Genomic DNA, 24,450 nt, shown 5'->3' on the forward strand with positions numbered 1-24,450 from the left:
AAGTCCAGGATCCAGTTGCAGAGGGAGATGTTTAGTCCCAGAGTCCTTAGCTTAGTGATGAGCTTTGTGGGCACTGTGGTATTGAACGCTGAGCTGTAGTCAATGAACAGCATTCTCACATAGGTGTTCCTTTTGTCCAAGTGGGAAAGGGCAGGTAACCTTTAACGTTATGTGTATATTGGATTATTGGATTATGGGGTGTTGTTTACATGCATGCTGCAGCGTCCACACTTGGATGCTGTATATCATTGTGCCCTTAGGTTCATTACTGGCTCTGGTTCTAAAACTCACCACTGTTCCTGATATCTAAAAGTAGGTTGGGCCTCTTTGACCGCCAGAAGAGAGCAGCATTGTATGTTAATTATCTATAATGCAAACATTTCCAATTTATCTGACATCTTTGATCGCTTATAGAATGACTCATTCTAAATGGATGTCAATGAATTACATTACACTTCAGATATGCTGCACCTTACATGTGAAAAACAAACTTGTTGGAATGGATGTTCTAGGGCCTCTTGGGTCCTTCAAAAAATAGATTTCTGATCATTTAAATCTTAATTGTGATTGTTTTTCTTAATGCGCATGTTTTTTCTTTGTATTGAAAACAGGGCTCTACTGCAAATGAGACCTTAGTCTCATTTGATCCCCTGTATAAATACAACTCTATTCTGTCCTTTAACCCCAGGAAATGACATCGGAGGAGAAGTCAAAGATCACAGATATAAACAAGTGTAACTTCACGGAGATGAGCGAGTACTTCAAGGCCCAATCAGAGGCCCGGAAACAGATGTCCAAAGATGAGAAACTGGTGAGGCCCTGAACCAACATGTGCACACTCGCTCGCACACACAGACACACACATACAGTACACACGTCTACAACTCACACACCCTCCAACGTTCTCCAATTTTATTCCAACGTTTTCCAGAAAATCAAAGAGGAGAATGAGCGTATCCTCCAGGAGTATGGTTTCTGTGTGATGGACAACCATAAGGAGCGAATTGGAAACTTTCGCATCGAGCCTCCCGGTCTGTTCAGGGGGCGTGGGGACCACCCAAAGATGGGCATGCTGAAACGCCGCATCCGCCCTGAGGACATCATCATCAACTGCAGCAAGTGAGTCTCCCCATCTTCATCATCATCAGTTGGAAAGAGGGTGATGAATGAGCATTGCGAGGGATTGTTGGTAGAAAGGTGGCCAAGTGGTTAGAGCGTTGGACTAGTAACCGAAAGGTTGCTACATCAAATCCCAGAGCTGACAAGGCAAAAATCTGTCGTTCTGCCCCTGAACAAGGCGGTTAACCCACTGTTCCTATTGTAAATAAGAATTTGTTCTTTAAACTGACTTGCCTAGTTAAATAAATAAATAAAAAAATTAAATGGATCACCAAGTTCATGATAAATGTGAAGTTTTGTGTTCCTACCACATGAGGTCCCTGTGTACCACTATATATTTGAGTGGTAAGCTATTGAGGCCTGCAACAATCACATTGAATTGCTTACCAAGTTGTGCCTGCTCCTGTATGGATTCTATGGGCTTCATGTGTAAGGGTGTGAACCTATGTCTCGTGAGAAGAGAACATGTTATTGGGACATTGTGTTTTGTGGGAGTTTTATGTTCCTGACATCACACACTTTTTTTCTACGGTGACGTGATTTCTTATTGTACTTGTGTGTTTTTATGTAAAAGAGTCCTCCACCCCTCTGCCCCATTGTTATGTTCCTCTGTTCTCTCCCTTATCCCTCCTCTTCCTGCTGTATGTCTGTCCCCCACTTCTCCCTCCTTCCTCTGTATGCCTCCCTCCCTCCCCCCTCTTATCTCCCCCTCCATATCTGCCTTGTTGTGATTGCTGCAGCTATTTTTATCCAGGGTAAAACGTATCTTTGCTTGCTGTCCTGTCCTGGCTCTGTCCTTGCTCTGTCCTGTCTCTGTCTTGTCTCTGTCCTGGCTCTGTCCTGTCCTGGCCCTGTCCTGGCTCTGTCCTGTCCTGGCTCTGTCCTGGCTCTGTCCTGTCTCTGTCCTGTCCTGGCTCTGATCTGTCTCTGTCCTGGCTCTGTCCTGTCCTGGCTCTGTCCTTTCCTGGCTCTGTCCTGACTCTGTCCTGTCTCTGTCCTGGCTCTGTCCTGTCCTGGCTCTGTCCTGTCCTGGCTCTGTCCTGGCTCTGTCCTGTCCTGGCTCTGTCCTGTCCTGGCTCTGTCCTGGCTCTGTCCTGTCCTGGCTCTGTCCTGTCCTGTATCTGTCTCTGTCCTGTCCTGGCTCTGTCCTGTCCTGGCTCTGTCCTGTCTCTGTCCTGGCTCTGTCCTGTCTCTGTCCTGTCCTGGCTCTGTCCTGGCTCTGTCCTGGCTCTGCCCTGTCCTCTCCTGTCCTGGCTCTGTCCTGTCTCTGTCCTCTCCTGTCCTGGCTCTGTCCTGTCCTGGCTCTGTCCTGTCCTGGCTCTGTCCTGTCCCTGTCCTGGCTCTGTCCTGTCCTGGCTCTGTCCTGTCCTGGCTCTGTCCTGTCCTGGCTCTGTCCTGTCCTGTCCTGGCTCTGTCCTTGCTCTGTCCTGGCTCTGTCCTGTCCTGTTCTGGCTCTGTCCTGTCCTGTCCTGGCTCTGTCCTGTCCTTGCTCTGTCCTGTCCTGTCCTGGCTTTGTCCTGTCCTGTTCTGGCACAGTCCTGTCCTGGCTCTTCTAGTTTCCATGCATGGTTTGTGTTTGTGTGTGTGATGGTCCTAAACATGCCATATGGTTGTTTACGTGTGTGTCCGTCTGTGTCAAAGGCCATTTCTCTCTCTGTGTAGCCCCAGGCTCAGTTGTGTGTGTGTGTGTGTCTGTGAGTATGTGTGTGTTCATGTGTGCACGTGTGTGTGTGTGTGCATGCGCACGCATGTGTGTGTCGCCTCGAGCCCAGTCCGGTGGTGGAAACAATAAAAGGACAAGCTGGCCATCTACAGTGCCTTGCGAAAGTATTCGGCCCCCTTGAACTTTGCGACCTTTTGCCACATTTCAGGCTTCAAACATAAAGATATAAAACTGTATTTTTTTGTGAAGAATCAACAACAAGTGGGACACAATCATGAAGTGGAACGACATTTAATCGCAGCAAAAGGTGGCGCTACAAAGTATTAACTTAAGGGGGCTGAATAATTTTGCACGCCCAATTTTTCAGTTTTTGATTTGTTAAAAAAGATTGAAATATCCAAAAAATGTCGTTCCACTTCATGATTGTGTCCCAACTTGTTGTTGATTCTTCACAAAAAAATACAGTTTTATATCTTTATGTTTGAAGCCTGAAATGTGGCAAAAGGTCGCAAAGTTCAAGGGGGCCGAATACTTTCGCAAGGCACTGTACCTGCTCAGCTTGGCGTTGTTTTGGTGTGTTTTTCACCCCGGTCCTGTGATAGTTGTACACAGGAAAGGAAATGTCAAAACAGGATCAGCTTTGACTTTAGAACACAATTGAAGCCTTACTCCTTTGAGGAACCTCAGTATACCATTGAGAGGTCTGAAGGCCTCAAGCCCTAAAGGATTTGGGGTGAACCCACGTGGACTAGGCTTACCTCTTAGACCAGCTAAAACACTACATCTCTCAGCCCCTCTTCCCCAAGTTGTCTCACTCAGTCTCTTTGATCCAAGGTATTGCTTTATTCTTCTTCAAACCTTCTCTCTGCCCCTCTCCTCTTCTCCTCAGAGACTCCAAGCACCCCAAGCCGCCCCAGGGCACGCGCTGGAAGGAGGTTCGTCATGACAACAAGGTCACATGGCTGGTGTCGTGGACTGAGAACATCCAGGGTTCTATTAAGTACATCATGCTCAACCCCAGTTCCAGAATCAAGGTAATGACAACCTTAAACCTCCTCACTCCTAACCCTAACACGTACATTTACTTCAGCTCCAGAATCAAGGTAACTCTAAGATCTAACTCCTAACCATGACCCTCTCACCCTAACCTCAAATAAAGGAGGTTACTAAAGGAGTCCCTCACTCCCTTATCCTGACCTTATCACTCACCCTAAATCTGATGTAACCTGTCTGTCTGTCTGTCTCTGTCCCGTATCTGTCTCTGTCCTTGTCTGTCTCTGTCCCGTGTCTGTCCCGTGTCTGTCTCTGTCCGTGTCTGTCTTTGTCCGTGTCTGTCTCTGTCCGTGTCTGTCTCTGTCCCGTATCTGTCTCTGTCCTTGTCTGTCTCTGTCCCGTGTCTGTCCCGTGTCTGTCTCTGTCCGTGTCTGTCTTTGTCCGTGTCTGTCTCTGTCCCATGTCTGTCTCTGTTCTGTGTCTGCCTGTGTCCCGTGTCTGCCTCTGTCCCGTGTCTGCCTCTGTCCCGTGTCTGCCTCTGTCCCGTGTCTGCCTCTGTCACGTGTCTGTCTCTGTTCTGTGTCTGCCTCTGTCCCGTGTCTGCCTCTGTCCCGTGTCTGCCTCTGTCCCGTGTCTGCCTCTGTCCCGTGTCTGCCTCTGTTCTGTGTGCCTCTGTCCCGTGTCTGCCTCTGTCCCGTGTCTGCCTCTGTCCCGTGTCTGCCTCTGTCCCGTGTCTGTCTCTGTTCTGTGTGCCTCTGTCCTGTGTCTGCCTCTGTCCCGTGTCTGCTTCTGTCCCGTGTCTGCCTCTGTTCCGTGCTGCCTCTGTCCCGTGTCTGCCTCTGTCCCGTGTCTGCCTCTGTCCCGTGTCTGCCTCTGTTCCGTGCTGCCTCTGTCCCGTGTCTGCCTCTGTCCTGTGTCTGCCTCTGTCCCGTGTCTGCCTCTGTCCCGTGTCTGCCTCTGTTCCGTGCTGCCTCTGTCCCGTGTCTGCCTGTGTGTAGGGCGAGAAGGACTGGCAGAAGTACGAGACAGCCCGGAGGCTGAAGAAGTGTGTGGAGCGCCTGAGGGCCCAGTACAGAGAGGACTGGAAGTCTAAAGAGATGAGGGTCAGACAGAGAGCTGTGGCTCTCTACTTCATAGACAAGGTGAGAGGAAATACACGTTACAGTACATCTATTAGCTGTGACTGGATTGTTGAGAACAAGGTTCTGCTTTCACCACTCCAAGCCTTTTTGATTGAGGTTGGATACCTAAATACTCGAGGATGCTCAAACACAACCTCTGCCCTCCTTCCTGTGTGTCCTATAGCTGGCCTTGAGGGCGGGGAATGAGAAGGAGGAGGGGGAGACGGCTGATACGGTTGGCTGCTGCTCCCTGAGGGTGGAACACATCAAGCTGTACCCCAAGATGGACGACCAGGAGTACGTGGTGGAGTTTGACTTCCTGGGAAAAGACTCCATCAGATACTACAACAAGATGCCTGTGGAGAAGAGGGTGAGGAGAGGAGGAGAGAGGGGACAGACGGAGAACAGAGGAGGGGGGAGGAGAGAAGATATGGAGAAGAGGGTGAGGAGAGGAGGAGAGAGGGGACAGACGGAGAACAGAGGAGGGGGGAGGAGAGAAGAGATTGAGAAGAGGGTGAGGAGAGGAGGAGAGAGGGGACAGACGGAGAACAGAGGAGGGGGGAGGAGAGAAGATATGGAGAAGAGGGTGAGGAGAGGAGGAGAGAGGGGACAGACGGAGAACAGAGGAGGGGGGAGGAGAGAAGATATGGAGAAGAGGGTGAGGAGAGGAGGAGAGAGGGGACAGACGGAGAACAGAGGAGGGGGAGGAGGAGAAGAGATTGAGAAGAGGGTGAGGAGAGGAGGAGAGAGGGGACAGACGGAGAACAGAGGAGGGGGGAGGAGAGAAGAGATTGAGAAGAGGGTGAGGAGAGGAGGAGAGAGGGGACAGACGGAGAACAGAGGAGGGGGGAGGAGAGAAGAGATTGAGAAGAGGGGGAGGAGAGGAGGAGAGAGGGGACAGACGGAGAACAGAGGAGGGGGGAGGAGAGAAGAGGAAGGAGAGAATAGGATATTGATTAAGAATTAAAGGGATGTTTAAGATTTCATCCCTTCCATTTGATCGGGTGGTCTAGTCTGTGTTGGGCGAGCGTTTAACAGATGTCTAGAGCGTGTGTTAGTCATGCTCTAATGATCTGCCCGTGTGCGCACACCTGCGTGTGTGTGTGTGTGTGTGTGTGTGTGTGTGTGTGTGTGTGTGTGTGTGTGTGTGTGTGTGTGTGTGTGTGTGTGTGTGTGTGTGTGTGTGTTTGGACACACATTGCTCGGAGGATGTTTGTACAGACAGGTGAGCCAGGCCTAAAGTGCTTTCCGTCAGCTCTGCCTCTGGGGGAGATCTGTTTCCTGCTATTACTGGCATACACACACACACGCACGCACGCACGCACGCACACACAACCTGCTCAATGACGGCACCCTCAATCTGGCAGGAATCAGACATTACAAGAGAATAACTAGATCACCAGCCTGGTCAGGGTTATTTATCTAAACCTAAAAGTGGAATGTACTAGAATACTGGTGTATTTTATAAGGAATAAGACATGTCAAGACTCCCTCTTAAATGAACCTGTGTATTCTATCTCAGGTGTTTAAGAACCTGCAGCTGTTCTTGGAGAATAAGCAGCCCGAGGATGACCTCTTCGACAGACTCAATGTAAGAGAGACAACCTATGGTCTTAATACTGGGTGAATGAAGGCACTGAGGGCTAATAGTCAAATATAAAACAGGTCTTACATCAGTGTCTCGAATGTGCTCTCCCTCTCTCCCCATCTCCTCTAAACTCACCGCCCTCTCCCTCTCTCCCCATCTCCTCCAAACTCACCGCCCTCTCCCTCTCTCCCCATCTCCTCCAAACTCACCGCCCTCTCCCTCTCTCCCCATCTCCTCTAAACTCACCGCCCTCTCCCTCTCTCCCCATCTCCTCCAAACTCACCGCCCTCTCCCTCTCTCCCCATCTCCCCTAAACTCACCGCCCTCTCCCTCTCTCCCCATCTCCTCCAAACTCACCTCCTCTCTCTCCCATCTCCCCTAAACTCACCGCCCTCTCCATCTCTCCCCCATCTCATCTAAACTCACCTACCTCTCCCTCTCTCCCCCATCTCCCCAACATCTCCCCTAAACTCAACTCCCTCTCTCCCCCGTCTCCCCTACCTCTCCCCTATCTCCCCTAAGCTCACCTACCTCTCTCTCTCCCATCTCCTCTAAACTCACCTCCCTCTCCCTCTCATCTCCCCTAAACTCACCTCCCTCATCTCATCTAAACTCACCTGCATCTCCCTCTCTCCCCATCTCCCATATCTCACCCCCATCTTCCCCAAACTCACCTCCCTCTCTCCCCATCTCATCTAAACTCACCTCCCTCTCGCACCCATCGCCCCTAAACTCACCTACCTCTCTCTCATCTCATTTAAACTCACGTCCCACTCCCCCATCTCCTCTAAACTCACCTCTCTCCCCCTCTCTCTCGCTAATCTCCTCTAAACTCACCTCTCTCACCTTCTCTCTCACGAATCTCCCCTAAACTCACCTCTCTCACCCTCTCTCTCCCTCATCTCCCCTAAACTCACCTCTCTCTCTCCCTCATCTCCCCCAAACTCACCTCTCTCTATCATCTCCCCTAAACTCACCTCTCTCATCTCCCCTAAACTAACCTCTCTCTCTCTCCCTCATCTCCCCTAAACTCACCTCTCTCTCTCCATCATCATCTCCCCTAAACTCACCTCTCTCACCCTCTCTCTCCCTCATCTCCCCTAAACTAACCTCTCTCTCTCTCCCTCATCTCCCCTAAACTCACCTCTCTCTCTCCATCATCATCTCCCCTAAACTCACCTCTCTCTCTCTCTTGCTAATCTCCCCTAAACTCACCTCTCTCACCCTCTCTCCCTCATCTCCCCTAAACTCACCTCTCTCTCTCTCCATCATCTCCCCTAAATTCACCTCTCTTTCTCCCTCATCTCCCCTAAACTCACCTCTCTCTCTCTCCATCATCTCCCCTAAATTCACCTCTCTCTTTCTCCCTCATCTCCCCTAAATTCACCTCTCTCTTTCTCCCTCATCTCCCCTAAACTCATCTCTCTCTCCATCATCTCCCATTTACTCACCTCTCTCTCTCTCCCTCATCTCCCCTAAACTCACCTATCTCTCTCCATCATCTCCCCTAAACTCTTCTCTCTCTCTCCATCATCTCCCCTAAACTCACCTCTCTCTCTCTCTCTCTCCCTCATCTCCCCTAAACTCACTCCTCTCTCTCTTCTCCCTCATCTCCCCTAAACTCACCTCTCTCTCTCCCTCATCTCCCATCATCTCCCCTCTCATCATCTCCCCTAAACTCACCTCCTCTCTCTCCACCATCTCCCTAAACTCACCTCTCTCTCCTCATCTCCCCTAAACTCACCTCTCTCTCTGTCCCTCATCTCCCCTAAACTCACCTCTCTCTCTCTCTCTCCCTCATCTCCCCTAAACTCACCTCTCTTTTCTCATCATCTCCCCTAAACTCACCTCTCTCTCTCATCATCTCCCCTAAACTCACCACCTCTCTCTCATCTCTAAACTAACCTCTCTCTCTCATCTCCCCTAAACTCACTCTCTCTCTCCTAAATCATCATCTCCCCTAAACTCACCTCTCTCTCTCTCCCTCATCTCCCCTAAACTCACCTCTCTCTCTCTCTCCCTCATCTCCCCTAAACTCACCTCTCCTCATCTCCCCTAAACTCACCTCTCCATCATCTCCCCTAAAACTCTCCCTCATCTCCCCACCTCTCTCTCTCCCTCATCTCCCCTAAACTCACCTCTCTCTCTCTCCCTCATCTCCCCTAAACTCACCTCTCTCTTTCTCCCTCATCTCCCCTAAACTCACCTCTCTCTCTCTCCATCATCTCCCTTTACTCACCTCTCTCTCTCCCTCATCTCCCCTAAACTCACCTCTCTCTCTCCATCATCTCCCCTAAACTCACCTCTCTCTCTCTCCCTCATCTCCACTTTACTCACCTCTCTCTCCCTCATCTCCCCTAAACTCACCTCTCTCTCTCCATCATCTCCCCTAAACTCACCTCTCTCTCTCTCCTCATCTCCCCTAAACTCACCTCTCTCTCTCCCTCATCTCCCCTAAACTCACCTCATCTCCCTAAACTCACCTCTCTCTCTCCCTCATCTCCCCTAAACTCACCTCTCTCTCCATCATCTCCCCCATCACCTCTCTGTCTCTCATCTCCCCTAAACTCACTCTCTCTCTCTCCCTCATCTCCCCTAAACTCACCTCCTCTCTCCCTCATCTCCCGTAAAACCATCATCTCCCCTAAACTCACCTCTCTCTCTCCCTCATCTCCCCTAAACTCACCTCTCTCTCTCCATCATCTCCCCTAAACTCACCTCTCTCTCCATCATCTCCCCTAAACTCACCTCTCTCTCTGTCCCTCATCTCCCCCTAAACTCAGCTCTCTCTCTCTCCCTCATCTCCCCTAAACTCACCTCTTTTTCTCCATCATCTCCCCTAAACTCACCTCTCTCTCTCTCCCTCATCTCCCCTAAACTCACCTCTCTCTCTCTCCCTCATCTCCCCTAAACTCACCTCTCTCTCTCCCTCATCTCCCCTAAACTCACCTCTCTCTCTCTCATCATCTCCCCTAAACTCATCTCCCTAAACCTCTCTCTTCTCCCTCATCTCCCCCTAAACTCTCTCTCTCCATCATCTCCCCTAAACTCACTCTTTCTCCCTCATCTCCCCTAAACTCATCTCTCTCTCTCCCTCATCTCCCCTAAATCTCTCCATCATCTCCCCTTTACTCACCTCTCTCTCTCCCTCATCTCCCCTAAACTCACCTCTCTCTCCATCATCTCCCCTAAACTCACCTCTCTCATCTCCCCTAAACTAACCTCTCTCTCTCATCTCCCCTAAACTCACCTCTCTCTCTCCATCATCTCCCCTAAACTCACCTCTCTCTCTCTCCCCTTCTCTCCCTCATCTCCCCTAAACTCACTCTCTCCATCATCTCCCCTAAACTCACCTCTCTCCCTCATCTCCCCTAAACTCACCTCTCTCCCTCATCTCCCCTAAACTCATCATCTCCCCTAAACTCACCTCTCTCACCCTCTCTCCCTCATCTCCCCTAAACTCACCTCTCTCTCTCCATCATCTCCCCAACTCATCTCCCTAAACTCACCTCTCTCTCTCCATCATCTCCCCTAAACTCACCATCTCTCTTTCTCCCTCATCTCCCCTAAACTCATTCATCATCTCCCTAAACTCTTTCTCCCTCATCTCCCCTAAACTCACCTCTCTCTCTCTCCATCATCTCCCCTTTACTCACCTCTCTCTCTCCCTCATCTCCCCTAAACTCACCTCTCTCTCTCCATCATCTCCCCTAAACTCACCTCTCTCATCTCCCCTAAACTAACCTCTCTCTCTCTCCCTCATCTCCCCTAAACTCACCTCTCTCTCTCCATCATCTCCCCTAAACTCACCTCTCTCTCTCTCTTGCTAATCTCCCCTAAACTCACCTCTCTCACCCTCTCTCCCTCATCTCCCCTAAACTCACCTCTCTCTCTCTCCATCATCTCCCCTAAATTCACCTCTCTCTTTCTCCCTCACCTCTCTCTTTCTAAACTCACCTCTCTCACCCTCTCTCCCTCATCTCCCCTAAACTCACCTCTCTCTCTCCATCAACTCCCCTAAACTCACCTCTCACTTTCTCCCTCATCTCCCCTAAACTCACTCTCTCTCTCCATCATCTCCCCTAAACTCTCTTTCTCCCTCATCTCCCCTAAATTCACCTCTCTCTTTCTCCCTCATCTCCCCTAAACTCACCTCTCTCTCTCTCCATCATCTCCCCTAAATTCACCTCTCTCTTTCTCCCTCATCTCCCCTAAACTCACCTCTCTCTCTCCATCATCTCCCCTAAACTCACCTCTCTCTCTCTCATCATCTTCCCTAAACTCACCTCTCTCTCTCTCCCTCATATCCCCTAAATTCAGCTCTCTCTCTCTCCCTCATATCCCCTAAATTCACCTCTCTCTTTCTTCCTCATCTCCCCTAAACTCACCCCTCTCTCTCTCTCTCTCCATCATCTCCCCTAAACTCACCTCTCTCTCTCTCTCCATCATCTCCCCTAAACTCACCTCTCTCTCTCTCTCTCATCTCCCCTAAACTCACCTCTCCCCTCTCTCTCCCTCATCTCCCCTAAACTCACCTCTCTCTCTCCATCATCACCCCTAAACTCACCTCTCTCTCTTTCCCTCATCTCCCCTAAACTCACCTCTCTCTCTCCATCATCTCCCCTAAACTCACCTCTCTCTCTTTCCCTCATCTCCCCTAAACTCACCTCTCTCTCTCCCTCATCTCCCCTGACTTCACGTCTCTCCCCCTGCCTTTATATCTTTCTCTGTTCCTTCTCTTCCTCCTCTTCTCTAGACCTCTATTCTGAATAAGCACCTCCAGGAGTTGATGGACGGGTTGACAGCCAAAGTGTTCCGTACGTACAATGCCTCCATCACCCTGCAGCAGCAGCTCAAAGAGCTCACCAGCCGTGAGTGACAGCACGCAGACAGCCAATCACACACACTGCTACGATGAGTGACAGGTCCACTAGCCAATAGTGGATGAAGTTGTCTGCCCACTGTTTGCTTCTACTAACCTGATGTCGGGGCAAATGTTATTGTTGCTGTGTTACTAGCTTAAATAAAGATCACATTGGCAGCAGCAAACAGTGAGCAAATAGTTGGTTCAACTTTATGTTGAGGTAGCCTACACAATTTACCAGATATTTCTTTGAAAAGTGCATGGTAAATACTGTATCTGTGTCTGTCTCCAGCGGATGAGAGCATTCCTGCTAAGATCCTGTCCTACAACAGAGCCAACCGGGCTGTGGCTATACTGTGCAACCACCAGAGGGCTGCACCTAAGACCTTTGAGAAGTCCATGCAGAACCTGCAAACCAAGGTAACAGTAGAATAGAATAAGTCTCTATTGTCCACTTGCACTGAAATGTATATTTTTGCTGTCACAGTACCCACATAGTATACACAGTAATGACTGTGTGTGTGTGTGTGTGTGTGTGTGTGTGTGTGTGTGTGTGTGTGTGTGTGTGTGTGTGTGTGTGTGTGTGTGTGTGTGTGTGTGTGTGTGTGTGTGTGTGTGTGTGTGTGTGTGTGTGTGTGTGTTTAATGCTCTCAGATAGATGAGAAACAGAAGCAGCTGTCGGCCACCAGGAAACAGCTGAAGGGTGCAAAGACAGAGCACAAGGCCTCACATGATGACCGGAGTAAAAAGTGAGTACAGCTCTACTGAAACTACACCAGACTAGGGCCCCATGCCAAGTCAACCCTTAGCTAGCCCCTTCCCCTACGTACTTTGTGCTGCATATAAATGACAATAGACTCACCTTGCCGGCAGATAGGTGGAAGTTTCTACTCATTTCTTACCCCAATCCGATTTGGTAGAACTAGGGATGGATCAATCAGCTAATCAATGACTTGTGTGGTGTCCTCAGGATGGTGGAGGTGAAGAGGAAAGCGGTCCAGAGGATAGAGGAACAGCTGATGAAGCTACAGATGCAGGCCACAGACAGAGAGGAGAACAAACAGATCGCACTGGGAACCTCCAAACTCAACTACCTGGACCCACGCATCTCTGTGGCATGGTAAATGAAAGACAGACAGACAGACAGACAGACAGACAGACAGACAGACAGACAGACAGACAGACAGACAGACAGACAGACAGACAGACAGACAGAAATGATCACATTACATAGAGTGGATTACATTTTACTTCACAATATCACAGATACCATGTAGTTAATTTATCTTGTAATTACACGATAAGTAAGTAAGTGATGTCTGACGTTACCAGGTACAAACTGAGGAATATATTTGTTACTAAAGTACATACGTAAGCCTGTCATACATGTAATGTTTTCATAGGCAGGGGTGGGTGTGTGTCTTGGGTGGGTGGGGGGTAGTGGTGACAGAAGGCAGGAAATGCTTGTGCATTGTGGGAAAGCAGAGTGAAGAAGAGAACGAAAGGGTGAGAAGGAAAGTGTGTGTGAGTGAGGAACAATAGGGTTTGTTTGTAGGGCAAGAGAGCGTCCCCTCACAGAGCTCTTCCTCCACATGTAGAGGCAATGTGACGTGGCACGCCCGGGACAAATAGCCAGTTGTGGGAAAAGTACTCAATGCTAATACTTTAAAAGTAAAATATCTTAATAGAAAATGACTCAGCTAAAAGTGTCACCCAGTAAAATACTACTTGAGTACAATTCTAAAAGTATCAAGTTATAAATGTACCTAAGTACAGTGGTGGAACAAGTATTCAACATGAACATGAAACAATTGTGAAAAGTAAAATGCTATACATCAAATTCCTTATATTAAGCAATTTTATTTTGAATTTTTTATGGACAGACAGTGGAACACTCCAACACAACCACAGTATATATTTTTCTGTGGGTCTGCCAGATCAGAGATAGTAGGGATGGTTGATAGGTGTGTGAATTGGACCATAATTCTGTCCTGCCTGAGCATTTGAACTGTAACTACTTTTTGGTGTCAGGGGAACTAACTGTATGGGAGTAAAAAGTACATATTTTCTTTAGAAATGTTGTTTCTTTAGGAATGAGTAAAAGTAAAAGTTGACTGATATATAATATATGAATAGTAAAGTAAAGTACAGAATCCCCAAAAAACGACTTAAGTAGTACTTTAAAGTATTTTTTACTCAAGTACAGTACACCACTCCAAATAGCCTACTGCTGCTGGATGAGTGGAGGGCCAAGACAGAGGGCCCTCACCCACACACCCTTGCATGATCAATAGATGTTTTTATATCATCTTCAATGATAAAAGGAAAAAATATGAATAGAAAAGACAACTGTCTTTGGACAGTCATTGTCAGAGATTGGGAGTGTGAGGGATTTAAATACACTGTATTAAAAAAAAATACACTGTCCCAATACAAACTTGGGACAGTGACAATTTTTTTGTTTGTTTTCGCTCTGGATTTGAAATTACACAATGGCTATGTGGTTAAAGTGCAGACTGACACTTTCATTTGAGGGTATTTTTGTTCATTTTGGGTGAACCCTTTGAATTTACAGCACTTTTGTGCATAGAACCCCCATTTTACGGGACCAAAAGTATTGGGACAAATTCACTTACAGTGGGGCAAAAAAGTATTTAGTCAGCCACCAATTGTGCAAGTTCTCCCACTTAAAAATATGAGAGAGGCCTGTAATTTTCATCATATGTACACTGCAACTCTGACAGACAAAATGAGAAAAGAAATCCAGAAAATCACATTGTAAGATTTTTTTATGAATTTATTTGCAAATTATGGTGGAAAATAAGTATTAGGTCACCTACAAACAAGCAAGATTTCTGGCTCTCACAGACCTCTAACTTCTTCTTAAAGAGGCTCCTCTGTCCTCCACTCGTTACCTGTATTAATTGCACCTGTTTGAACGTGTTATCAGTATAAAAGACACCTGTCCACAACCTCAAACAGTCACACTCCAAACTCCACTATGGCCAAGACCAAAGAGCTGTCAAAGGACACCAGAAACAAAATTGTAGACCTGTACCAGGCTGGGAAGACTGAATCTGCAATAGGTAAGCAGGTTGGTTTGAAGAAATCAACTGTGGGAGCAATTATTAGGAAATGGTAGACATAGAAGACCACTGATAATCTCCCTCGATCTGGGGCTCCACGCAAGATCTCACCCCGTGGGGTCAAAATAATCACAAGAACGGTGAGCAAAAATCCCAGAACCACACGGGGTGACTTAGTGAATGACCTGCAGAGAGCTGGGACCAAAGTAACAAAGCCTACCATCAGTAACACACTACGCCGCCAGGGACTCAAATCCTGCAGTGCCAGACGTGTCCCCCTGCTTAAGCCAGTACATGTCCAGGCCCGTCTGAAGTGTGCTAGAGAGCATTTGGATGATCCAGAAGAAGATTGGGAGAATGTCATATGGTCAGATGAAACCAAAATATAACTTTTTGGTAAAAACTCAACTCGTCGTGTTTGGAGGACAAAGAATGCTGAGTTGCATCCAAAGAACGCCATACCTACTGTGAAGCATGGGGGTGGAAACATCATGCTTTGGGGCTGTTTTTCTGCAAAGGGACCAGGACCACTGATCCGTGTAAAGGAAAGATTGAATGGGGCCATGTATCGTGAGATTTTGAGTGAAAACCTTCCATCAGCAAGGGCATTGAAGATGAAACGTGGGTGGGTCTTTCAGCATGACAATGATCCCAAACACACCGCCCGGGCAACGAAGGAGTGGCTTCGTAAGAAGCATTTCAAGGTCCTGGAGTGGCCTAGCCAGTCTCCAGATCTCAACCCCATAGAAAATCTTTGGAGGGAGTTGAAAGTCTGTGTTGCCCAGCAACAGCCCCAAAACATCACTGCTCTAGAGGAGATCTGCATGGAGGACTGGGCCAAAATACCAGCAACAGTGTGTGAAAACCTTGTGAAGACTTACAGAAAACGTTTGACCTCTGTCATTGCCAACAAAGGGTATATAACAAAGTATTGAGATAAACTTTCGTTATTGACCAAATAGTTATTTTCCACCATAATTTGCAAATAAATTCATGAAAAATCCTACAATGTGATTTTCTGGATTTTATTTCCTCATTTTGTCTGTCATAGTTTAAGTATACCTATGAGGAAAATTACAGGCCTCGCTCATCTTTTTAAGTGGGAGAACTTGCACAACTGGTGGCTGACTAAATACTTTTTTGCCCCACTGTATATGTATATTAATGTAGTCAAATGTTTAGCATTTGGTCCCATATTCATAGCACGCAATGACTACATCAAGCTTGTGACTTTATACATTTGTTGGATGCATTTGCTGTTTGTTTTGGTTGTGTTTCAGATTATTTTGTGCCCAATATAAATGAATGGTAAATAATGTATTCTGTTATTTAGAAGTCACTTTTATTGTAAATAAGATTAGAGTATGTTTCTAAACACTTCTACATTCATGTGGATGCTACCATGATTACAGATCATCCTGAATGAATTGGGAATAATGATGAGTTAGAACGTTACAGACACACAAATATCATAACCTCCCCTGTTATTAACATGACTTGGGGGTAGGATATTTGTGTCTGTAGCCAAAACAACAAAAAATGTGTCACTGTCCCAATACTTTTGTTTGCTTTCCCTCCTCTGTCTTTAGTTCTCTCTCCTAATGCCCTGCTCTCCTTCTCTCTTCCTCTCCTCCTCTCCTCTGCAGGGTTAAGAAATGGGACGTTCCCATGGAGAAGATTTACAACAAAACCCAGAGGGAGAAGTTTGCCTGGGCCATCGACATGGCTGAAGAGGACTACGAGTTTTAGATCCTGTTCTGTCATTTTATCCCTCCATTTTATTATTGTTTAATTTTAGAAGTATGTGTAGTTCATGTGATTGAGTTCACCGTGTAAAATGGAGATCATTCTTAGCAATTGACCAGGGTCCTGTTTGAAGCATGTACTGCATCCTTCCTTCCTCCCTTGAATTGAACGCAGATCTGATAGGTTAAAGCAGTATGGTAGAAACCTTGCTTACACATATCCAATCACATGCAAATCAGTGATGAGGAATAAAATAGTGCATTGGCCAAGTATTCAAACAGGGATCACGCCCTGAATCTTACTGCAGTGAAAAGTATAGTAGTGTGTTTGACCAAAACATGTTAACCGAACTTTTCAACCTTATCAGCTTCTGTGATTTTCAGCTAGCTAATAGAAGAACTGTAAATGCCTGCTTTTTCTATTGATTTATGCTACAATATCTTAGTCATCAAATATATTGATAAATTCTATATTTTGAAATATTCATGAATTAATCAAAGAATTCCCTAATGAGCGGCACCTTCATACCTTGTGGAAAGAAACAGAGCAGTGGTATGGGGTGCGTGTGTGTGTGTGTGTGTGTGTGTGTTTAATGGTGAATGAGTGCACCATATTTGATGATTTATGAACTTTGAAATCTGTATGAAGAGAGGAGAAGAACATGAGGATGATGTTTATAATGGATGATGATGAATAAGAAGCAACCAATCACTATGCTCGTGTAATTCTGGCACATAGAATGTGAATGTTTTTCATTGGTTTCATTTTGCTGTTTATTTCAGGGATGTATATATTTCTTGTCTGTTTTCAGTCCGTACTGGTATGTTATTCTGTATTTTGTAGGATATGTATCCTTCGTGTTGTCACCAGGCCTCCCTACCTGTAGATATATGTCTTTTCACACGTTTTGCTGAATGAAAACTATTCCACTGTATGTTACTTGAAGAAATGGCTATATAAAAATGTATTGTTTTGGTGCCTGTTTTGTGTCGATACAAATGACTGCTTGCTCTTTTAAAAGGAGAAAAATAGAAATGTGTGAGGGATATGGATTTTGCCAAAAATAAAAACAAAAACAACTGTTACATAAAGATCTATCATTAATTAAAGATTTGAGGGTGTTTCTTTTTTTTGTACTGCTGTAAACAATGTGGAAGAAATATGTCCTCTATGAAATGATTTTTTTCATGTGAATAAGCATTTACGTAACATTATTAAATTAGCATTATTACCACTAAGCACTTATTTAGCATTAATGTAACAAGTCAATAGCCTTTCTCAATAACCCTTTAGCCATTTAGTTTTGTTTGTTGTTTGCTAATTATTTTTGCTTTTGTAGATTATTTGAGAATAAAACATACAACTCATCATTCCACTGCTTTCCTTTCCTGAGAGACTAAAGTTACATTTTCTTATGTAATGACCAAAACATCAACTGCTGAAAGATATTTGACATGAATAAGATCAATCATTAACTACAGGACCCATTATGGCTGTGATGTACTCTACAAAATATCCAGCAGTTGTCAGTCTCTGGAATTATACATAACCAAATTCATATTGTTCATCAAGCTTATATTCAAGTTTCTGAATGACTTGAATCCAAAAAATACAGCACAATGGGAAAGTGTATCAGAACACACACTACATTTAGAGAAAGAGGTAAATGTAGGCCTGTCGGATAATTAACAGTGGCCAATCAGGGTGGTGGTCGCAATACAATTCTCAATGATCTTATGTCCTTTTGGGAGAGAGGGGGGAGGTAACAGGTGTGCGTGCTGTGCTGTTGTGTGTTGTGTTGGCTCTACAGTTTCTGTCTGTGCTGTGTATTCCTGCTGTGGTGACCTGTCCTGTTAATGGGTCTATGTGTACACTCAGTTTAGAAAGAAAAGTGAAATGAAACCACAACTCAACACATGACATTGTCATCTTTATGAAACTGAAACTTATTTGCGGTACCTCCTGAGACCACACGAGGGCTCTGTTATAAAAGCAGGTCAAAACTCCCCACACAATGACAAAAGTAGTCTATTACAATCAAGATCATGGCTTAAACAAATACTTGTAACAATTGTCATTGTATGACTTGTTAAAGATTAGACAAAGAGTGGATGTGTGAACATGTTTGTAGTTCCATGTTTTGTGGTGAGTTTCAAGCCACTCTATGGGTGTCATAGGAGTGTGACTTTGGCTTTCAGCAAGAACACTAATTATTTATGTACTTCAAATGACTGTAAATGGGATGTGGTGCACAAAGGCCAATGTTGGATTACATTTAGTCAAGGAGCACTAGGCCTATAGCCTAGAGAAGGGCTCTGCAACCCTGTTCCTGAAGAGATACCCTCCTGTAGGTTTACACTCCAATCCTTTTCCTGGAGAGATACCCTCCTGTAGGAGGGAACAGGGTTGGAGTGTAAACCTACAGGATGGTATCTCTCCAGGAACAGGGTTGGAGTGTAAACCTACAGGATGGTATCTCTTCAGGAACAGGGTTGGAGTGAAAACCTACAGGATGGTATCTCTCCAGGAACAGGGTTGGAGTGAAAACCTACAGGATGGTATCTCTCCAGGAACAGGGTTGGAGTGAAAACCTACAGGATGGTATCTCTTCAGGAACAGGGTTGGAGTGTAAACCTACAAGAGGGTATCTCTCCAGGAACAGGGTTGGAGTGAAAACCTACAGGATGGTAGCTCTCCAGGAACAGGGTTGGAGTGTAAACCTACAGGAGGGTATCTCTTCAGGAAAAGGATTGGAGTGTAAACCTACAGGAGGGTATCTCTTCAGGAAAAGGATTGGAGTGTAAACCTACAGGATGGTATCTCTCCAGGAACAGGGTTGGAGTGTAAACCTACAGGAGGGTATCTCTCCAGGAAAAGGATTGGAGTGTAAACCTACAGGAGGGTATCTCTCCAGGAAAAGGATTGGAGTGAAAACCTACAAGAGGGTATCTCTCCAGGAACAGGGTTGGAGTGAAAACCTACAGGATGGTAGCTCTCCAGGAACAGGGTTGGAGTGTAAACCTACAGGAGGGTATCTCTTCAGGAACAGGGTTGGAGTGAAAACCTACAGGATGGTATCTCTCCAGGAAAAGGATTGGAGTGAAACCCTACAGGATGGTAGCTCTCCAGGAACAGGGTTGGAGTGTAAACCTACAGGAGGGTATCTCTTCAGGAACAGGGTTGGAGTGTAAACCTACAGGAGGGTATCTCTTCAGGAACAGGGTTGGAGTGTAAACCTACAGGAGGGTATCTCTTCAGGAAAAGGGTTGGAGTGAAAGCCTACAGGATGGTAGCTCTCCAGGAACAGGGTTGGAGTGAAAACCTACAGGATGGTATCTCTCCAGGAAAAGGATTGGAGTGAAAACCTACAGGATGGTATCTCTTCAGGAAAAGGGTTGGAGTGAAAACCTACAGGATGGTATCTCTCCAGGAACAGGTATCTCTCCAGGAACAGGGTTGGAGAGCCCTGGACTAAAGTGTAATAAATTACACATGATTACATTGCATAAAAACACTCAGAATATGGCATATTCAGGTTTGTAGGCTACTTTGTTTCAGCAGGTTTGTGCGTTTGTATGCAAATGCCTCCTAATGCCACTGGTTGGCAATGTATTGCACAAGTACAGAGCCTTGAGAAAGTATTCACACCCCTTGTCCCTTTCCACATGTTGTTGTGTTACAGCCTGAATTTAAAATGGATTTAAAAAAAAATATTCCTCACCCATCTACACACAATACCCCATAATGACAAAGTGAAAGCATGTTTTTAGATATTTTAGCAAATGTATTGAAAATTAAATGCAGAAATATCTCATTTACATAAGTATTCACACCCCTGAGTCAATACAAGAGCTTTGCACACATGGATTGTACAATATTTTCAAATTATTCTTCAAGCTCTGTCAAGTTGGTTGTTGATCATTGCTCGATAGCCATTTTCAAGTATTGTCACAGATTTTCATGCCAATTTAAGCCACTTAGGAAAATCTTGGTAATCAACTCCAGTGTATATTTGGTCTTGCGTTTTAGGTTACTGTCCTGCTGAAAGGTGAACATTTCTCCCAGTGTCTGTTGGAAAGCAGACTGAACCAGGCTTTCCTCTAGGATTGTGCTTAGCTCTATTCTGTGAATTTGTATTCTTTTTAAAAGCCTCTCTAGTCCTTGCCAATGCAAGGAATGGAATTGATGGGAAATTTGATTTGATTTGATTTGCCAGCCATACCCATAACATGATGCAGCCACCACTTTATTAAACATGTAAAGTGTAGTTCTCAGCGATGTGTTGTGTTGGATTTGCAAACATAATGCTTTGTATTCAGGACATAAAGTTTATTTCTTTGCCACATTTTTTGCAGTTTTACTTTAGTGCCTTATTGCAAACAGGATGCATGTTTTGGAATATTTGTATTCTGTTTATTCTGTCATTTACGTTAGTATTGTGAAGTAACTACAATGTTGTTGTGCCATGCTCAGTTTTCTCCTATCACATCCATCACTCTGTAACTGTTTTAAAGTCACCATTGGCCTCATGGTGAAATCCTTGACTGGGTTTCCTCCTCTCTGTGAACTGAGTAAGGAAGGACGCCTTTATCTTTATAGTGAGTAGGTGTATTGATACACCATCCAAAGTGTAATAATAACTTCACCATGCTAAAATAGATATTCAAAGTCTGCTTTTCACCCATCTCGGAGTAGGTGCTCTTCTTTGCGAGGCAATGAAAATCCTCCCTGGTCTTTGTGTTTGAATCTGTTTGAAATTCACTGCTCAACTAAGGGACCATACATATAATTGTATGTGTGGGGTACAGAGATGAGGTCGTCATTCAACAACAAAAAACACTATTATTGCACACTGAGTGAGTCCATGCAACTTATGTGACGTTTACTCCTGAACGTATTTAGGCTTGGCATAACAAAGGGGTTGAATACTTACTGACTCAATAAATTTTTATGAGTTTGTAAAAATGTCTAAATAGATAATTCCACTTTGACATTATGTGACATTGTGTGTAGGCAGGCCAGTGACACAAAATCTCAATTTAATCCATTTGAAATTCAGGCTGTAATAACAAAATGTGGAAAAAGTCGAGGGGTTTGAATACTTTCTGACGGAAAGTATTCACTGACTCACTGACACTGACCAAAGGCGCGCAATAATTAGCTATGCTTAGTTAGCCTACTTATAGTAAACAGATAATTATGAAAACAAAGTAGACTTGAGGGGTGGAAAAGTAAGTGCTGTATCTTTAAGAGACCGATCTATCCGATGCTTTGTTGTACAGAGGGGTCGGATGGGGGAAGGGCCCGAGCCGTGCATGATACAGACAGAACTTGCTTATGGCTCTCTCCGTCGATGGGGAACTGTGACAGGACGCAAAAGGAAAAGGGATCTTTCTCCTCACGACTGAAGCGTACGCACACTGTTGGGACCACAATGATATAATCACGAAAAAGGGGAAGACGGGAGGACAGCCGAAGTTGGACCGGCGGAGATGAGCGGGGCGGTGATTGCGGCGATATACCGAGGTGTTGTTCTGCTATTGTTGCGCTGCTCGCGTGTTCCAGTTGGATTTTGAGACGGTAAGACGAAGGGTACTAGAAGGGTGACCTAAAATAAAGGCTATGGCGATAGCTAACTGGGTTTGTCTGCGTTGAAATCAGCCATTCTTCCTTGGTCGAACAACTGCCCACCACCCTCGCCTTTAGGAAAATGTAGCACCGAATTCCTTGCCTCGCAGTGTATCCGCTCTCCCTTTCGCAACGAATGTTATTTTGTATTGCTTGTTACAAAACGAGCAGAATCTGGGCCCATGGAAATAAACTTTATGGGTAGCTTGTGAAGGAAACATTCCATTTAGCTAATAGGATTTGATCCCTCAAACTGGCCTATCTAATCTATTTAAATGTGCCGCGTATTACAGTTAACCTGTGGATTTCCATGTATTATCTTCGTGAGAAAAGTGTTGTAAATCGGTTTGTATGTTCCCATACCAGTATGTGATCAGCTGGAGTTGATTGGTGCACGTCTGTCATTTTCTCAGTCCAGCACCTGTAGGCCTACTGCACAAAATATGTAGCATCATAGCGAAGACTATTGCACAACATATGACCCTAATAACATAGGTTTAGGCCTACACCTAAACTCACCTAGCCATATTTCTAACAGTAAAGCAATATGCAAGTTTGACAGACCTTAGCCAAATAGATGATCAACTCCAGAGAATAGGTTTTCATGGGTTTTCCCCCTGTTCTGTAGGTATCCCTGTCTCTGTCTCGCCCAGGGCTGTGGAGATTGTTCTGAAAGGAAAAGGACAACAAACGGGGGAAGTGAACATGGCTGGGACCTCGGGCTTCTTTTCCAACGGACCCATTCCGTGGATTGAGAGTGACACCGAGATGAACAATCTTTACCGGGATCTGGAATTGGGGACCGTGTTGACTTTGTTTTACTCCAAAAAGTCCCAGCGACCCGAGAGAAGGACATTTCAGGTCAAACTTGAGACGAGGACAATTATCTGGACCCGAGGCACGGATAAAATAGAGGGAGAAAGTGAGTATGGCTCTCGCATTGGAAAACGTGTACAATGCATAGGCTGCATGATATTCTGTTTCATCCAATGAATACAATTTAGGCCTGTCTTTGTCCAAAAAATATTTGATCACACTGTCGTCACTGTCGCACAGAATATGTTCTGACAGGAGAATATGATGCCAAACCGGTCTGTTTACCTGCTGTCATAAACAGGAATGTTTTTACAAAACAACAAAGCTGTGAGACACACGAGTGTCACACAATAACAAAACACTTGCTATGACAATTTGTCCAGTAGCTTGTGATTAGACGTGTACATTTACATTACATTTAAGTCATTTAGCAGACGCTCTTATCCAGAGCGACTTACAAATTGGACAATTTGTACAATTATGAAATTGCGTATTTGTTAGTACTATTATGAAGCAATTATGGGATTTGAAGTGTGTTCAATGTTCAGATAATGGAAAAACCATGTCACATGAGGTCAGAGCAAAGCCAAAAAGTGGGGATTGTAGCCTATTGAAACATCCTTATTTGGCCCCATTTGAACATGACCTACATATAATCTTGTCCCAGTGTTAAATAAAGTGTAGAAACCCATGCTGGATAGAAGTGTCAAATTCATCACAGGCCCTGTGTGTTTTCGTGAAGGGAGCCTTGTGCGTGCGCCCCTCACTCAGAACGGTCTCCCGGGTAGCAGGATGCCTCTCACACAGCTGTACTCTGCTCCGGATGCAGCCAGGGAGAAAGGAAAAAAGGTTTAAATGACCCCCCCACCCCCACCACCACCACCATGTACCTATGGTTGTCCTTTGTTTGCTTAAATCCATACTTAAAAAAATAAAACCTTAATCTTATTGCTACATCCAATGACTGACTGGTTTACATGAGATTCAATGTGCACAGCGCATTACATTTTATTAAAACATGGATTTCAGGAAACAAATTAAGGCACGCAACAACAAACACAGGTAAACAGTTTTACATTTTTGAAGTATGGATTCAAAGCAACTTTAAGGAGTCGGAGGTTAATTTAGGATACTTTAGTCTTTGCTCAACTCCATGGAGGAGTTTCGGTACTTGACAACGTCGTCATGATATCCTACTCTTTGCGAGTGAGACGATATTGGCGAATGCGTCTCCTTAAAAATAGAATGGATAGTTTTTACTGGAAGTGTGGGATCATTTAGGAGAGAATCGGCGCCATTTTAGTCTTCCGTCCTATCGATGACGGGGAGATCAGTGGGTCTCACATCACCACTGACTCAGCAGTTTTGATGCTTGCTGGTTGCCTCTGAGAGGAAATAAAGATGATGTCCAGTTACCTGCTGTATGTAGATAATTCTCCCTAGTAAATTATCAAATGTCATTTGAATTGAATACAAATCTAATCGTATTTGTCAGATGTCCCGAAATACAACAGGTATAGACTTTACCGTGAAATGCTTACTTTACAGCCCTTTCCCAACAATGCAGAGTTAAAAAGTAAGAAAATAAATTACATTTACAAGGACTACCTGTACCTAGTCAATGTGTCAATACCTCCTTAGTGATTGGTGTGCTTTTGGTCCCCTGATAAACATTTTGCATATCATAAGTGATGTAGTTGTATGCAAATTGTAACTGGTGAACAGCAGTTCACTTATTTGATGTACACTGACCTCACAGGAGTGAAGGACTGCACTAACGGACATAACGGTTTTGGTTGGTTCAGTAACCTATCAAACCCTAACCC

The 24,450-nt window shown here is 45.3% G+C and overlaps 2 protein-coding genes across 5 annotated transcripts in view; both read left to right on the plus strand.

The window, feature by feature from the left end:
* Positions 1-17,553, plus strand: part of LOC135527871 (DNA topoisomerase 1-like) — a 33,605-nt gene extending 16,052 nt beyond the window's left edge. The window contains exons 11-21 of one of the 2 annotated variants that reach the window (XM_064956497.1): positions 689-811; positions 932-1,119; positions 3,672-3,816; positions 4,774-4,917; positions 5,081-5,266; positions 6,419-6,487; positions 11,241-11,355; positions 11,641-11,768; positions 12,003-12,097; positions 12,319-12,468; positions 16,081-17,553. In XM_064956497.1, the coding sequence (XP_064812569.1) occupies positions 689-811; positions 932-1,119; positions 3,672-3,816; positions 4,774-4,917; positions 5,081-5,266; positions 6,419-6,487; positions 11,241-11,355; positions 11,641-11,768; positions 12,003-12,097; positions 12,319-12,468; positions 16,081-16,183 (1,446 nt within the window). In that variant the 3' untranslated portion in view covers positions 16,184-17,553. The remainder of the gene's footprint in view (positions 1-688; positions 812-931; positions 1,120-3,671; positions 3,817-4,773; positions 4,918-5,080; positions 5,267-6,418; positions 6,488-11,240; positions 11,356-11,640; positions 11,769-12,002; positions 12,098-12,318; positions 12,469-16,080) is intronic. The other variant, XM_064956498.1, reaches the window with a different exon arrangement.
* A 3,916-nt stretch (positions 17,554-21,469) lies between these two features.
* The window catches only part of plcg1 (phospholipase C, gamma 1), a 38,931-nt gene continuing 35,950 nt past the window's right edge, over positions 21,470-24,450 (plus strand). For all 3 annotated transcript variants that reach the window (XR_010453483.1, XM_064956504.1, XM_064956503.1), the window contains exons 1-2: positions 21,470-21,760; positions 22,437-22,730. Coding sequence is in view for 2 of the 3 variants with exons in the window: in XM_064956504.1 (XP_064812576.1) it covers positions 22,514-22,730 (217 nt within the window). In the remaining variant the exon portion in view is untranslated. The remainder of the gene's footprint in view (positions 21,761-22,436; positions 22,731-24,450) is intronic.

This window comes from Oncorhynchus masou, chromosome 33 (genome assembly GCF_036934945.1).
Source record: "Oncorhynchus masou masou isolate Uvic2021 chromosome 33, UVic_Omas_1.1, whole genome shotgun sequence".
NCBI classification, from domain to species: domain Eukaryota; kingdom Metazoa; phylum Chordata; class Actinopteri; order Salmoniformes; family Salmonidae; genus Oncorhynchus; species Oncorhynchus masou.